At 47.4% G+C, this 17,175-nt stretch overlaps 1 protein-coding gene across 1 annotated transcript in view; it reads right to left on the minus strand.

The window, feature by feature from the left end:
• The window catches only part of LOC128880106 (homeobox protein Nkx-6.2-like), a 33,394-nt gene extending 31,889 nt beyond the window's left edge, over positions 1 to 1,505 (minus strand). The window contains exon 1 of the mRNA XM_054129819.1: positions 195 to 1,505. Within this exon, the coding sequence (XP_053985794.1) occupies positions 195 to 900 (706 nt within the window). The 5' untranslated portion in view covers positions 901 to 1,505. The remainder of the gene's footprint in view (positions 1 to 194) is intronic.
• Between the last annotated feature and the right edge of the window lie 15,670 nt (positions 1,506 to 17,175).

Raw genomic sequence — 17,175 nt, forward strand, 5'->3', positions numbered from 1 at the left:
GTCCTCTGTATATTTGAGCCTTGTACCCTCTAGTCCTCTGTATATTTGAGGCTAGTACCCCCTAGTCCTCTGTATCAAAGCTCAGTACCGTCTAGCCCACTATATTACCTAAACCACTGCTGAGCTTGGAAGTTCATAGTGTAGGGCTCATGGAGGGAATAGTTGGTTAGTCACTTTGAAACCTGAATACAAACCTGAGGACGCAGTGAATCCCGCGTGCATGGCGTAACGAGGGGTGGTCATGTGCTGAGGATGCGGCGTCGGCTGGAGCGCGGCGTGTGTCGCCGAGACGGGTGCCTGAGGATGCGTGGCCGCCGGTCGCGAGAGTATCGAGTCTATCCCGTGGGGATTGCTCCCGACAGAGGTAATCGAGGTAGCAGGACTGTGCTTCCCGCTCCCTGTAGGCGAGGACTGACCCTGGGTGATGGTGGACAGGGGCACGCTGATCCTGGGCAGCTGGATGCCCGCCTGCTGCTGCTGTTGCTGTTGTTGGTGGTGCTGCTGCTGGTGTTGTTGGTGCTGCTGATGCTGTTGGTGATGACTCCTCTCCGCCATGGAGTGCAGGGCGGCCAGGGGCTGGCTGGCCAGCATGCTGCCGCCAGCTGCGCTCAGGTTGAGGAACTGGAGAACGTGCGGTGCCGCCGCCGCGTGGAAGTCGTGCAACCACGGCGGTCTGGCAGGTGGTGGCGAGTGGCTAGACGCCGGCGGCGGCGAGCACGAGCCCAGCGATGAACCCGCCGACGAGCTCCTGTCGCCCTCCAAGTGGCTGTTCCGTCTGTGAGCGTCGCTCAGCGACATGTTCTCGCCTAGCTGCGCGTCGGGGCTGGATCGCGGCTGCAAGGGCTCACTGTCGTTGCAACTCTTGCCGTTGTTGTTATTGTTGGTCAGAGAACACACCATCTCGCACCACGCATAGTTCGGCAATGAGCGGAAAATCTTGAAAGAGTTCCTCCCCGTGGCAACGGGGACCTATCGTCGGTTGCCTGTCGGGGCCCTGGCGAGTATCCTAAGCACTTGGTCACTGATTCACACGAGACATCACTCACATAAACCCCCTTTTGGGGGACACGATCCTCTGGTTCGGGGGGCCGCTTGACAAGGGCACCGCGGGTTCACGACTCTTGAGCACTATCCTCCCGATCCATGCCTTCTGAACGACGGTTACTCCCGTTTCTTTTGAAGAATCTATCTCCTGATAGACTAGGCTAGAGGGAGCCTTCGAAGCGATCGACGGACGATGCTAACGAACGCACTGTGTACTCAGAGACACATCCTTGGGGACACCCCCTGCGGGGACCACGTCCTCTGCTCAGGGAGCTTTTAACAACCGCGGCACTGCGGATTCACGAGGTTTGATGCTCTCGGCCCATGCTTTCTGGACGACGGTTATTCCCTTCCGAGAATAATCAGAGCTGGACGAAGAACTGGTCGATCGATGGGGGTAACCTTAAGACGCACTGTGTACTCGAGACGATCACGGGACAACCGAGGGATCGTGGCTAGGGGTCGGCGAAGCGCGAGCTGAGACGCGAGAACTAATGGGGGCTCGGCTCGCCAAGTGATGTGCGACTGGGGTGCATCGGGGAGCGGCGAGTCTGTTCGCTCGGTGAGCGACTCACTCTCGTCGTGCTCGTGCCTGGTCGCGCCTGGGGGCTCGGGGAACCCCGCTAGGCGCCGATAGGTCCGCACCGTTCGACCGTCTGCCGGCGGAGCTTGTGGATTGGCGTGGGGACGGTGGGACGGCCGTACGCCGCGGGGCGTTCCCACTCCCCGATTGGCCCGCGCGGGTCGTTCCCCCGTAAGAAGAGGTGTTTCGGGCGGGGCCTCTCAATCTCGCGTTAGCTTCTTGTTAAGCGTCTTTCATTGTGTGTTTAAATTCGTAATTTATGATCCCGACTGAATAAAACAAGAACTCGCTGGTTCGCTTACTGGCTGGCTGGTTGGCCGGCTCCGTTGGCTGGCTGAGCTGTTTGGCTGACTGGCTCGCTAGTTTGCTCGACAACTGGGCACCTCTGTATGACTATGGTGACACTACCGCCTCGATAACTTCCTTGCTTCCTTGCTTCCTTCCGCCCTGACTGCCGTCCGCTCTCTCAACCCCCGTTCACCCCTCCTCCTCGCTCTTCCGCTCGTCCCTCCTGCTTTGCCACCCTCGTCTCCGGGCTCTCGAGCCAGTCAAGTGCGCGTAGACCGAGCAAATCGAGTTATTTGCTTCCGATGGTCCATTTGGCTTGTTCCTCGCGTTCTCTACGTATGGCGATGCACGTGTCAACGAGAATTCGGTTACTTCGCCACCCTCCACCTCCGCCCACCCCCTCGCCAAAGCATTGCCTTCGCGGATGACGTAACTGATGTCGGATGAACTTAACCGTACTCGCTGGCGTTCGACCAATTTAATGATCGCGAAACGCCACGGGTCGAACCTTTCGCTCCTCTCGACCGGGATGAATAATTTATTCCACTCTTCGACGGCCATTCTCTCGGTTACACGGGGCTCCTCTTTCCTTCCGTCCATCGCCTTCGTCGAACAGACGTCGCAGTCGAGCGATACCGAATCGATGGTATCGTTTTGTATCGAGTTGGCTATCGAAAGGGTGAGCGCTCGAGACCGGATCGATAACCATTTGCTGCGTTCGTGGAACAAACGGTGTGTATCAATTAGCGAGCAGGTATGGGGTCGCTGGACTGCACTTACGCGGAGTCTTGCTGGCCGTACGATGCAAATTCGATGGACACTATCTACGTGAAGTTTGGGTGCATTGCAGCGGGGAGTTTACTGTTTGTTTCTGGAATTAGCAAGCTAGTTTCTTGGCTCGGACTTTTTCCGTGTTTGCAGTTCGTGTTGGAAGATAAAGGGAGGTTAAATGTGTGCAGGCTAGGGGCCTTCCTCGATGATTAGTAGCAGTTGGAGCTGTAAACTATAGGTGATCATTTCTTAGAAAATAAAAAGAATACGTGTATTACTTGTAATGATCTTAAGTAGCTCACTTGGAGGTACTCCGTTCTTAATCCTCATTTGAGTTAAGTTGTTAATAAATTAATACGAAGCTTCTACGCCAACTACCTATGTTTCTGAATAGGCGCAAGAAAATTGGCACTACCACCAGAGTATTCCATCCAATTCAGTTCTGTCTTTCCCTATCCCTTTCAGGTGTCTCCACTCTCACCAAGAGTGAGCGTACTTTTTCCTGATTTAAACGGGGAATTTTGAGCCTCCTCGAGGAAGCTGAAACGTCCACGGGGAAAATCACGGGGCGTGGATGCTTTCCACGACGCAGTTTATTTGGAGAGCAGCGATGCTTTCTAGGCGAGTGGAAACCCAGCCAGTTCAACGCTGAACGTCCGATGCTTGCAGACGGTTTATCACCCAAGGAGATTATACAGTCTACTACGGTGTTTTCTAATTTTAATTAACTCCAATCCCGAGATTTCATTCCGTTTCCACCGTTTCTTCAGGGAAATGTTTATTCGTGTGCCTGGAAATTTATACGGATATCAGTTCATCGCAAAATGGAAATTCTTATAACGTTTCAACACTCTGCGAAAAGGCTTAACAAATGTTTTCCTAGTTACACTAGTGGACCTGTTGTATATTTTTAATATCAAGACGAACTTGGTTCAGTAGTTTAATAATTTTGTAATATTGCTAACAAGTTCTCTTTGTAACGAATTAAATTGAAGAATTCAATGCTAATTTAACTGAAAAAGATTCATGAAGTGAGGTTTTGTTTTAGATGACTTCAAGAGTGCAAAATTACGATGTTAAAGTACGAAATCGTCGAACCAAGAGTACCAGAAAAACAGATGAAATCTTCCCCCGTTTCAAATTCGCGTTTAATTTCGTCGAAAAAGTTTCTTGGATTCCGTTTTACAAGCGACGCGAGCGCGTCCTTTACCTGAAGCTAATTTTGATTTATCTCCACGGTCGCGAGCAAGTCCTTGCAAACGATGGCGGGGATGGAAGTGAGTGGGAAGAGTTGGGGGGGGGGGGGAGGGAAGGGTCGAAAACTCGAGCAATTTAAACTTGACGCGAATCTATTAGACCTCCCCACGATCTGCTTTCATGATATTCCGTTTTACACGGTCGCGATACAGCGATAATAATGGAGACAATGACGCGCGATAAAAGCGCGACTTAACGCTTTATGAAAACACGGCATATGGCGTGTTCTGCGGCCCTCGATAGCGGCGTTCAATTATGCGACATAATCTGCCGATCCGCTGTTTAAATAAGACGACTTTTATTGGCGACCGATACAGGGGCTTTTCATTTGGAGCTGGTTTAGGCGACCATAACCTCTATTAAGAGTATTCGGGGTATAGCGACGTGATCTTTACCTTTGTAACAAATTTTGAATACTATAGGTCACTATATACTATATAGGTCACTCGAAATAGTGGGAGATCACTTGGATAGTCGGAGATAGTCACTTGAAAGCGGTCACTTGAACACGTTGGTCGTGCTCCCAGCTTTCCTTTTGCAACCTAACATCAAACTGTCTCAGCCGCCCGACAGCGACAACAAACCTCAATGTAGACCCGCCGAGTCTCATTCTTTTCGTCATCCAGCATCGAGCTCAACCAACACGGCGACAAATGTACACCAACAACCAGGAATCTCAGTAGGGGTCCGCAAATGCCGCTAAATCGGGATTCGTTAATCGTTTCAATTCGCAGATCGCGCGAAGACCTAATGCCCGGGGTCGATTAATCGACGCCATTTAATCACCGAACAGGAGAGCTTTATTGCCAGTTGATCGCGACAATGAGGCACTGGCGCGCGGGGTCCAACGATTCGCGCCATATTATTGGACGATCCCGGCCCCGTAATAACTTCACTCTAAACAGGAAGGCGCACCAGGGCCTGAAAGGGATCAACGGGGAGGATCCAGGGACGCGGGTAGTCGGAGGAACCTGCGTAATGACTTTCCATAGAAAGGAGATAAAACCCCAACGACGGGGAGCCATAGTTCTTAACGACGAATTTATGTTCTGCGTTGCCTGCCCCCCACCCCCCCACCCCCCGCCCAAGACCTCGCGTCGCGATTACGCTCGCGGAAACGCCATTTTTCTCGAATTATAAGACACGAATGGACGACACGTACGGTGGACAGGTAACCATGCAAATGGATATTAGATTGCCAGTTCATATTCGGAATGAACTGTTAAGGGGGGAGACAGCTTCAGCTCTGAACGCCATTCCAACGTCGTTTTCCACCCCGATTCGATCATCCTCCAAGCGAATCGTCATCGTCTAGATGCATCAGGGTTTAAGGCGCGTATTTCTGAAACATAAAAACATTTCTTAATCGTCTGTTCCAGGCTCGAGTAGCGAAGGCTAGGTTTACCGACTCGAACAGCGAGAGCTCGCAAAGAAATAACCGTACTCTAAAAAAACAAATAATCCGCGCTACAAACTTTTGTACAACTTTCCTGAAGCACTCATTTGACGAACACAACATTGGGTTCATCGAAACAGTGCCATCCTTCCAAGACTGCGATCCTCGCGAACTCCTCTCGGTCCGATTAACACCAGGTCACTCTTCGCTGGAAAAGGACTCCCGTTTAATCGGCGTCCATTATGTCCCCCCCCCCCCCCCCTATCCCAAACAGGAGATTTGAATTATTTTGCATTATTAGTTCGAAACGCTCGCGATGTTTTCGTACGATCAACGCCGAAAGCGTCACGCAACAACCGGAGGAAAGAAAATTAGACAGGGGGGGGCAACAGGGGCCCCGGAGTGGCTAACTGTATGGTTATTCCATCATCTGCCGTGGAACGCGATGACACGGATTACTGGGTGCGGGCAAAAGGCTGGGCTGCACGGCTAATAGAATGCAATCATCGGCGTGTAATGATTGGGGCACAATGCGGTCCCTGGGGCGCCCCGGTGTTAAAACGACTTCTTCACCGACAGATCCTCCTGCCCCCTCCCCCTCCGGCTCCTCGTGGACCCGATGCTCGCCTTTTTCCGTCGCGCGTGACGCGGTGATCGTTAATAAAACCCGATGACGCGTGAAATTAGCCAGCATTTATCACCAGGACGACCCCCCGGCTCAATTATCAGTTTATGTCCCGTAAAACGAGCCGAGACGAAACGGGAAAGTCTGCGAAAATTAGGGAAACTCGGACGCGTTTTGGTTCTCGTTTCGCAGGTGATGGAACTGCTCCTCAGGAGTCCTAGGGTGAAGTCTCTTCGAAGGTTGCGGACTAATAGCCTCAGGGGGACATAGAATCTGTGTCCCCTTTTGATAATTCTGCTCGACTCCTGTACGTGCTTTAACTGGGGGCATTCGGTTCTTGATACTTGTTCATTGGAGAATGTAGTAGGTCATAAGTTCGTGCCGCAGCCTTTGGTAATATAAAAATTTGATAGCGACGATATAATGACTGTGTCAGAAAGGTGGGAAAATATTGTAAAATGGGAGAGATTACCTTTTTTTTTTTTATAAAACTTAAAGGTATTTAGGACGCCCTAATAGTTTGGGAGTTGAAAAGGAATTTCATCTTGGTTAGAATCGCTAGAGTTTCTCCAAAATATTAGGGGGACCGAGAAGTAATGTCACTTTCTTTTACATTAAATTCGAGCAAATTCATTCTTAATAAGTATCTATTTTTAAGCAATTATCAATCAACAGCTCTATGTCATCTAGCGTGCAAATTTTCAATTCAAGATCGATAAAAATCAATGATCTGATAATAAGCAAGTATCGAGATTTCCAGAAACGACATTATTTTCCAGTTCACCTAATAGATATGTGTTGGCACCTCCTCTTCTCGTCGCTAGAGGGACATGGCCTTTCTCACAAGTGCTCGGCCTGTCCAACGTTTCTATATCATTCTATAGACCATCCTTGACCAAGCATCTAGGCGTCTAAGTAAGTCTTAGACTCTAAAACACGAGCCTGCTAGGTAGCCTTACTGTGACGAGTTCTCCAGCTCAGGACAAAATGCACCTATCCTTTTCTTCCAAAATAGATAAAAAGCTTTCCTACACTCTGTACACCTCGAGTCCAGATGCGAAGGTGAACCGAAGCTGTCGAGTGTCCTCGAGAACCACCTCGGTTGCTTTGAGATAAATGTCTTCGATTCACGGTTAAGAGGACACCTGAAACAGATGCGAAGAACCATCGAAGCCCGCATGAAAAATTAGATCCGGAGGGGGGCCAGTCGAAGACAGGGGAGAATCGTGCCCAGATGCGGCGAACAACAGCGGAACATTCAGAGGGATCGAACGCGAATTTGGGAAATTTATATTCGAGCCGCGATTACGCGTCTCATGATCACGTCGTAGGCATTCGCCATTCAAACTTCGCGGAATCGTCCTTGGCCAGGACTCGGGAGAGACTTTCCTCCAGGCTCGACAACCCATCCTATCTGATAATGCGTTCTCCCCGAAACTTCGAAACAAATACTTTCTGGAAAAAGAAATAGAGGGTGACGATACATATGTATGCTGGATTGTATATATAGGGGCGATTGGGAGCGTTCGTTTCAGGAATCACGAGGCAACTTTCCTGTCAACTTCTTTAAACTTCGTTGTGCGTTGATTTAAGCCATAGTCTCGAATAACTCTTTGAAGAAGAAATTTAATTTTTAATTGGAATTTGAATTAATTTTGGCTCGAACGAACGTAGAGAAGGATGTGACGCAATTTGGCAAATCGAGTCACCGTAGAGAACGTACCATAAATAATCGAATTGCACAGCGAGAGATTTAATTTATGTTTACGACTGATTTCGGCGATTGTAAAGGGTTTCAATTAGAGGTACGCGCAGCCTCGCTACTTAGGAGATTAAAACGGAAGAATTGAGACGTTTCAGGGTTCACAGAAGCGGGTTTAATGGGACCGTTTCGAAGGAAGCACCCATGCGGAACGAAACGGGTGACGACTGTGAAGCTCCGGGCACGATAATGCGATGATCTTTCGGAGGCAATATTAATGAAACTCTATCCGCTCGCTGCGTTATGGGAAAATCAATAAATGTGCACACCAACTGTCTGCGTTATTCGTCCCTGTCGAACATTAATAAACGTTTCTGTATTACATTCCAGTGGGATTGGAGGCTACCTTTTCAAGAATTATACGTATATATTTTAATATGTAAGAAATATACAAGAATAATATATTTATACACACCAATCAAGTTGATATTTTGATATCCTCCATATTTAATTTGGCTCCTAGGTGTAAAAATGTCATTGATTCGAGGCTCTCGGGACTCAATTGTTTCGTAACTATCTAAGAACATCAACGTAGCGACGTTCTGCAGAGATCCGTGCGATCGTTCCCTTAAGACTTAAGACACCCAATGGGCTGCAAATACAGAAAATCCGCGACCCCCAGAAAATTTAAATTCGCTCCACGGCCTCGCCCGAGGAACAACTTCCACCAGCCGCCATTAAAAACAGATCAGCGCTGCTCCTAGAAGCCCAGTCCCCCGAAAAACACGGTGCCCCATTGAGGGTCCGTGGGGAGGCGCTGCGGGGCTTAAGGTCCACAAGGCGACGCGACGTCCAGCTTCTACAGAAGTCCAACAAAGGGCGACCCCGCGTCCCAAACAGAGAAACAAAATTCCGATCCTCGGAATAATAGGCTAATTACAATTACAGGCTGCGGAGGCAGGGCGGAGGGGGACGCGTTGGACTACCTGCTATTCTGTGATTCGAGCGATTATACCGCTAAGCCGGAAATAGAGGGAGTTGAATGGATGATTGATAATGGCTGCGAGACGAGAAGTCCGCCGGCAGCCTGGACGGCCTGGAGTCGAAATCCTCGGCGTCCTATTGGTCCTCGCTACCAGAGATTCCGTTGTTTAGGTCCACATACCAACGGAGTATCACCCTTGCATCGGACTCTTTTGATGCAATGGTGAGGGATTCGTGGCCTTCGTGGTACTGGCTCTTGATAAGTAGGATACGTTACTGGTGATAGAGATGAGGCTACCTTGAGGACGATGAAGGTTAGTTTCAGGACAAAAGTGCACAATGGTGGTAAAGACTCGGTAGCCTTCATGATACACACGATGAATATGAGGCAAGCTTGAATCAAAACAGAGTTTGAATCAGCGATGAGATATCTTGAGGCTAAAAGTGTATAACATTAGTATAACATTCGTGACAGAATCTTATGATAAGTATGTATAACACGATGGTGTAGATTATCTAACATTTCATCCTGATAGCCATGAAGATGGCTATCTTCCTGCTACTACTTCATCTGCAGCCCGTAGAAGTCCCTGGTACCTGAAACCAATTTTAACACGGAATGTAGTTGCAGAAGTCCTTACGATGATGTCTCTTTGCAACCTGAACCTCTTTGCTGATCTAAGCAATACATGGCAGGTTGTCCCGCCTAAGAAAGGCTAAAATTTGAAATCGAACAGCCACTTCGAGTCGGCTGGCGTCGCGTGGAAAGTGGTCCATCCACGTTGGATACCCTACAGAAGCGAGAACGCGCCTGGGGTCCTGTGAAACTATTTCATTGACCAAATTTAACGCTAATACTGTCCAAATACGACGGCCCGGCTTTGTTGGGGCCCTATAAAAGGCCTCGGGTGCCAAACGGCACAGCTGCTCCGATTCATGAGGGCCGACAAACAGGCTTAAGTCGCTGTCCTTTTTCGGTCTATCAGTCATCGTTCACGGGATGAAGCAGGAAGGACCTACAGTGAGGAGGGGAGGGGAGGGGGATAGGTTTCGAACATTATGTCGGGTCCATTCACACGGGCAGATATCTGGTTGCCCGGTGGCACGTTTCCGCTACTCAAAATCTGCTTTTACCTCACTTTGCATCCGCTTATCATTTGTCACCTGAGATAGCCAAGGCCAGACGACAGATTATCGGGACGGATCCTCGCGGGGAACGCGTTCGCGATGGCTTCGTCATTTGTCACGCTCTCTCGCTGTGTTCTATTTTCAGTTAAAACGAGGGGGAGTCCGCTCTCGTTTCTCCATGGTCTATCAAGTGGATCCGGGTGAACTGGGACACCCGTTCGCGTGGGCGAAGACGTCGACGATAGCAAAAGCGCTAGTATCGGTGTTTGATACGGTTTACGATGACGCGTCGAAGGCGGCTGCGAATAAAATTATAATCTACCGTAATGCCAGAAATTATGTTTCGCTTTGAGAAATTTGGATACAATCCGTAAAAAGAGCCATCGGGGCAGAGGAGAAAATAATCCGTCGCCGGCATTAATCCTTCCTTTTTTATCTACTCGTGAATTTTGATGGTAAATCACGCATTCGAGGGCCACCCTCGCGACGCCGAGAGCGAAAGATTTGAATTGTCCGGAATCACGTGCGCAACCCTCTTTATCCCCGTGTTACTACACACCCGTATTTGCATATTTCAGTCTGACTATCGCAGAATACTGTGCATTTCATTCTCGATCTCATTTTTACATTTGGACCGAAGGGAAATCTATTCGCATTACTTTCCCTTACTTAGAAAGGTAATAAAAAAATTTGTAAAATTCCCCTTTTTCTTTATGGAACGTCCTGAAGAAGAGGTGGGGAGGACAATTGTTTCAGTGCACGGTTAATTAGTGGCGCCACAGGGCCACGACATTACAGCGCCATCTTGTAGCGATCGCAGCGCCACCTCGCCTTCTCACGGCGCCACTATTCCAATACTTCTTCTACCTTTCCTAACCTAACTCCGTGTATCAATTAACAAAACAAAATTAGAGTGTCGTACATGGTTTACTTTTTTATTCATGCTAAAAACGCGACTTGAACTAATACATTAAACGGACTGAAGCCTGTCCAGTCTCTGCCCGCAAGGGAGACAGTTATCGGAACAGATCCGAGTAGAGGAGGGACAAAACATTGTTCAAAATTGATTCGATTGAGGGATTGGATAAACAATTAGACCGTGGTTTATTAACATTCATGGTGATGTAGCGATAAATTTGACCAAGTGACTTGCCACGTGGTTGGATCGATGCTTCGCGCCGTTTAAACGAACGGCACGGGATAGTATATTATGCAAATATTTAGCTATTAATGTTTTCTTTATGACACGCAAGTAATTTGTTTCGTAATTAGTATTTAGCGTAAGAGTTATTCGTTTGGTAATTACTGTGCGAGCTTCAGCGGAGTTCCGACGACGCGATACCAACAGTTTTGCGTGCAATTTTCATTAGTCTATCACTGCGCGTTAGAGGTTAATGTGATTGGCCGAATATCGGAATTTGCACGTGCTAAAGTTGTGACGGAAAAGTGCTGCGTTTCCACAAACGCTCCGCGCGCTGTCTTTTTGCAACGCTATCAATGCCACGTGGGTAAATTTTACAATTTAATTGACAATTATCGAAGAAATTATACTTTCAAGCTTCCATCGACTGTACGTCACTTGAAACCGGGGTAACCGCTGTTGCTTCAGACAGGAATCCAACCTCGAACTAAAACACCCTCTACCTCAAACGCCAAACATTTTAAGACTGATCTCTATCAGACCTTTTTCCTGCATTTTTCCCCGCAGAATACACCTGCCTTGTTCGATATTTAATTTCTTCATCGACTCCCTCCCTCAAAAAAATAGGTTCGTTTCCCATACCTGCCTAGCAGTCAGCCATTTCGAAACACCTCGCTCCTGCGTGAACCGCGCATCAATCCTGGCGGGAAATCGTTCTAAATTCGTGAAAAACGAAGGAGAAAAGGACCAGCATTGAAAGGATGCCCCGAGCCTAATTGTCCGCGTAGGTCCACAGCCTCCTCCGAGCGGGTGCAATAAGTGACGCTGACGTGTCGGATAAAGATGAGGTCCGATGCATCAATGTCATCGCGCACAACATTGTTCACGGACGCAACGACTTACCTCTAACGACGTATTTATGGCGTCAAGTTGCGGCTTAAATAATAACCGGTCGATGATGGATGATCGGGCAACGCGCGCAGAAAATCGACATCATTATTGTTGTCAGGGTTTTGTAACGCGGATCGTGGACGGTTTCCTCGATCGCACGGCTACGGCAGATGCGTATAATCTCGCCATGTTTAACGATAGAGCCTCTATACGTGAGCGCAGGGCCCAGGCCAGGCTTTATCTCGCAAATCAGCTCTGGGAACGAGTGGCGTCACCGACGTTTCCATGGGGGATTTCCCTTAAATCTGTTCACTGGTCTCGTCTCTAAAATTGTTACATTTCGTTGCGTTTTTCGTCATTCGTCGTAATCCAACAACTCTGAAGATGTCTGATACCTAGAGGTCTACTGCATCCGAAGCTAGAATGATAAAGTCTACACCCATTAAAAGAAGGTAAATGCCGCTGGTAGCCTCCTGGCATTCGGTTTATCCTGGATACAGAAGATCAGTGATGGGCAAAACCCTAGGCTTCGAATAAATCTGAAGTTTGCTGATACGTTTGTCTCGTTTCCTCTCTTAAACATTTCTCATCGTTGCAGAAGATCCTCGCAACTACGGACCAGAGAAAAACATGAAGATTTAAAGAAAATTGGTAAACACTATCCGCGAAGCTAGAAGTGTCGAGCACGGTTTCCCTGCTACCAGACGAAGAAGAAAAGTGTACGAAGTTCCCATTCATCGCCATCAAACAGGCCGAAGGATGTCTAATGCTCAGCCACTGACAGTAATCCAATCTAATCTGATACAGCGCTGCAAAAGGACATCCGTTCATGGAAGGAGAGCAAGGTAGAGCTCTGTGGTGTGGCTAAAAGAGGATTGGAGATACAGAAGCGTAGGCGAGACGTGGGGTTTAAGGTACTGGGGTGTCGGAGGGGTACGAAAGGAGCAACGAGCGCCGTGACTATTGGGGGGACAGAGACGAAGCCAGAGCACGAAGGGGGACAGAGGCTCCTCTGTGCTTCGTGCTACCTCGAATGACTTTGCAGCCAACAATCGGGGGAGAAAGGTGGACGCATAATGGTCGGAGATCAAGAACCATAATAGACCGTAGGGTATACGCGGCGGGGCACCAACTGACTGACTGACTTATTTGTATTATGGCATTATAGAGGCAACCCTATATCCGGGGGGGTTCAGCCAGAATTCAGCCGACAGTCACGAAGCCAAAGGGACGCCCATGCAGTTGACCTGCACCGCCTAATTTGACGCTTTAACCTATTGTCGGCGCACGGTCCTTCTATTGGGCGGACTGGAATTCGTTGCCTCGTTTGTCCTCATCCGAAAAACGTGGACAGGATGCAAAAGTGGAATCCCCTTGGCACAATGTCGACGTCAACTTTCTCGACAGACGATCGGCGATCGAAATTATTCGCCACTCTGAGCTACAAAAATGGAGCATGTGGGGGGATCCTCAAGTGTTCATAATTTGTCTGACACTGATACGTCTTTCCGTTTGCCCTTTTGGAATTCTCGGTAACTTTTTAATTCCTCGATCAACCTGTCAAGGATTTAGCGTGAGTTATGTTGAATTTGTGGTAGGTTTGTTAGAGTCTGAGCATGGAGTAGGGCAGCGCCACCATAGCGATCCCAACGCCACTAGTTCGCTAGCTCTCCGTCGGTACCTCTTTTCCTCGTCGCCAAAGGGTTGGAAATCCTCTGATTCCGCTTTCTAAAACTATGAGAGATATCTTGAAAATCTTAAACGTGAATTTCTTGAAAAAATGTTGTTCCAGCGACGGCTCGTTTGTCACTCCACCAGCGTGGATTTTGAATTTTCGTTGGTGCACGCGGTAAAGCGTCATCGACCATTTTATTGCGCGTAATAAAAGAATAAATTACGGCTTATCGTTCCCATTTAAATATGAAACAGAGAATCCATATTATCTGCGACGCGTATTATCTCTAATAAACCGATACGCGCTCGACGTAAATATTTTGCGCAAATTACATTTTGTACCAGGCGAATGGTTTTCATGATGTGTTTTACAACTTGAACACGTGACCCACTTGGATAAACCTAACCTCGCTTTCCTCGAATTGCGACGTCCTTAAACGATGTTGTAAATAAAATATCGTACAACTACAGGCAGTTATTCTCGGCGAATGTAATTTACGATGGAAGATTATTGAAGAGTTAATACGATAGATCAAGTTTTATCTTATCGTCCCCTTTCGTTTGGTTATTCAATTATCTACGACAGAAGTCGCGATCGGGAATCATTTGAAAACAGTCCATTATCGCAATCTATTTCCAAGTACGTGATGTAAAGGGTGAGTCACGAGAATCAGGTGGGCAAATATGAGGACACGCACAGGTTTTATGGTTTGACGTTATCTCAAGGACATCGATGATTTCCCATTGCCACGATATACAGAGTGTCTACGTATAAGTCCGGACATACGCAGGGTGTCAATTCTACAACCCCACAAAAAATTACTCTTAGACATTTTCTTTGTGTCGTCTTATTCTCGAGTATTTTCACTTTTAATTTTTTTTCTGTGTTTTCGACTTGACGCTCTTTAAACGGCCATGAACGATACTGATTTTTAAGTTTGCACTGTAATTTAGTGGAGTTATGGCCGTTTAAAGAGTGTCAAGTCGAAAACACAGAAAAAAAATTAAAAGTGAAAATACTCGAGAATAAGGCGACACAAAGAAAATGTCTAAGAGTAATTTTTTGTCGGAAATTTGTTGTTCAACTTGAAGTTATAGCCCGAGGTAGCCTTTAAGTAGTAATATATAGTTTCTTCATCCTTATTTCATGGCCAGATAATAACGATCTTGATGTCTTCTTTTATAACGGTGTCCATCTTTCCCTATTACTAGCATCAAATTATTGATTGTTACACCGGATCAGTCTATTGGTTTCTTATCGATGGCTGAACACGAGGATTCTCTTACCCTGATGACGTTATCTCGATGACGATAAATTGCAGCCTGACCTTATCTTGCTCGGGCAGATATTCACGGGTCTACCCAATTTCTGAATTTTCTACACGTTTCACACTCTCTCGCGATACACCTACGTTCTTCTTTTATTAAATTTCCGGCATTCTTCATCGCGGAACATTTTTTTAGCACCCACCCGGATCGAAGATACTCGAAAAACATTAATACGTCTTCATTACCGTTTTATTTGCGGTAGCTAAACGTTTCTGGCACCCCTTGTGGACATGGACGATTGATGTCTGATCAGTGTTCCGTAAACCACGACGAATCAACGCTGGAAAAAAAAAGGTGCAGCGTCACTCGTTGGGAACGGAGGCAGGTCGTTAAACTTTCGTCGATGACGACGGACGAAATTGAGAGGTATCTCAAAAATATTTCTCGAATATTTGACAAATATTAGCAAAAACAAATTTCTCAAGACACACGTATCTCTGGAATTTAGTAAACGAATTCGTTTTGAACAATATCTCGAAGTCACGTGTAAGATGACAGGGGTACCCCCCTTCCCCCGTAGCCCCCTCCCCAATTAAACATTCCCATTATGAGCGCATCACGTGCGTTTCAGCTGCAGAACTAACTCAGTTTCGAACAATTATCCCCCGACAGCGCGTAACTAATTTCAGCCCAACGTTATTAAAAGCGGATTACACGATTCGAACTTTCGGAGACGGTTCGCACAGTCCCCGGGATCCAATGGTTTTTATTATCGTTACAACTAGCACACTTCTATTTATTGACTTCGCGTACGTCTGTTGGCCGAAACGTATCCCCGCGGCCTGGCGACTGGTAGGGTGCCAAATTGGACTAACAATAAGCTCGACCCCCTCTCCCCCCCTGTACCTTTGACGGTGCGCAACCCTCAGCCCCCTCTTTTCGCCTTGTGCAAACAGATTGAAATATTTATTTGAAAAGCGAAGTCACAGACGAAAGGGAAACTAACGCGAGTGTATCTGGAACAGCTTTGCCAGAAGACGTCGCTCGTGATCATTGTACCGGCCACGATTTACTATCAAAACAGAGGACTGGATTCCTTGGAGGGGGTGCACGTTTCCGAGAATCACTCTCTCTTCGCTTCTCGTTTCGCTGCCTCGAGGGAAACTTGTTCCTCGTTTTTGGGGTGTACTTTAAACGGCGACGAGCGTTGTTATTTTTCCTGGATGCTGGCGGAGCACGATAAAGAAGATCACGATGAAAAATACGTAACGTTGATCGAAACGAGGCCAATCATTTCCGAGTAAAGAATATTCGTCCAGCACTTGACGACGAGTTAGGCTAACAGCTGGTCATCCCCCAGGGTACTTTCAGCTTCATTTAGCATCGAACGGAGACAACTATGTGTCATCGTTGTCGCTAATTGAATATCGCACCCTTATTCCCGACCGTTTCATTTCCGCGACAGACACGGCTATAATCGTTTAAGTAAAATTTCATCTACGAGCAATTCTATTAAATAAACTCGGTAGCGTGGATTTGTTTCCGACAGAATTAATAGTAACACCGGTTCCAATCAGTTAATTGAACGGGGTATACGAGCTAACAATAACATAAACTGCTCCGTGCGCCGAGTACATACGTCATCCATCCATTTCTAGTTATTCTGAAACAAAACTCTATCTGTAATTAACATTGTATCGTAAATTAAGTAGGTAAATATTACAAATCGTAAAGTAACGTAACTTCTACCACGAACATTTCGACACTTCCCGGCGAGATGTTTCGACGATTTTTTGATCACCGTTTCACCGGTCGCCCCCCATCGTTTCCTTGCCACGTGCAACAAGACGTTCGTTTTTCGAGGAGAAACAATTTATCGCGCTAGTTTCCGATCTTTATAAACGTATTTAGCAATTTCGAGTGTTACGTTCCTTAACTACGCTTTGATCGCATGGCCGTCTCGCGACGTACTTTATAACGCCCTAACGCCAGCACCCGAAATTACGTATCTCGTTATTCTTGTCTCGTACGCCGGTGGCCAGTGTACAGTGCAGTCTGTGTCATTAACTAGACCCGAAATTTTAAATGCGCGAGAATACAACGGGCACCGCGAAATAACCGCGAAGACATCGATCGAGATTGAAGTTCGAAGATCAAGGTTAGATCGCGGAACGGTTCTTCCTCGACATGGCCGATTCAATATGGCGTGATCGGTTTCGTTGCAGTGCACGATTGTGACCGAAAATTGGTTGGAAGTTTCCGTTATTAAAAGCAACGACATCTTTTTTTTTTTTATTTTCCAGGGAAACCGAGGCGGCTCGGCGGACGCTTTTATTCGACGGCAGGATCGGATACGGAAAACCTTTTCGGTGAAGGGGGAGGGGAAAAAAATGTTAAGAGATCGGAGTTTAAAGCCCGGCAA

The sequence above is a fragment of the Hylaeus volcanicus genome, chromosome 7, assembly GCF_026283585.1.
Source record: "Hylaeus volcanicus isolate JK05 chromosome 7, UHH_iyHylVolc1.0_haploid, whole genome shotgun sequence".
Taxonomy (NCBI): domain Eukaryota; kingdom Metazoa; phylum Arthropoda; class Insecta; order Hymenoptera; family Colletidae; genus Hylaeus; species Hylaeus volcanicus.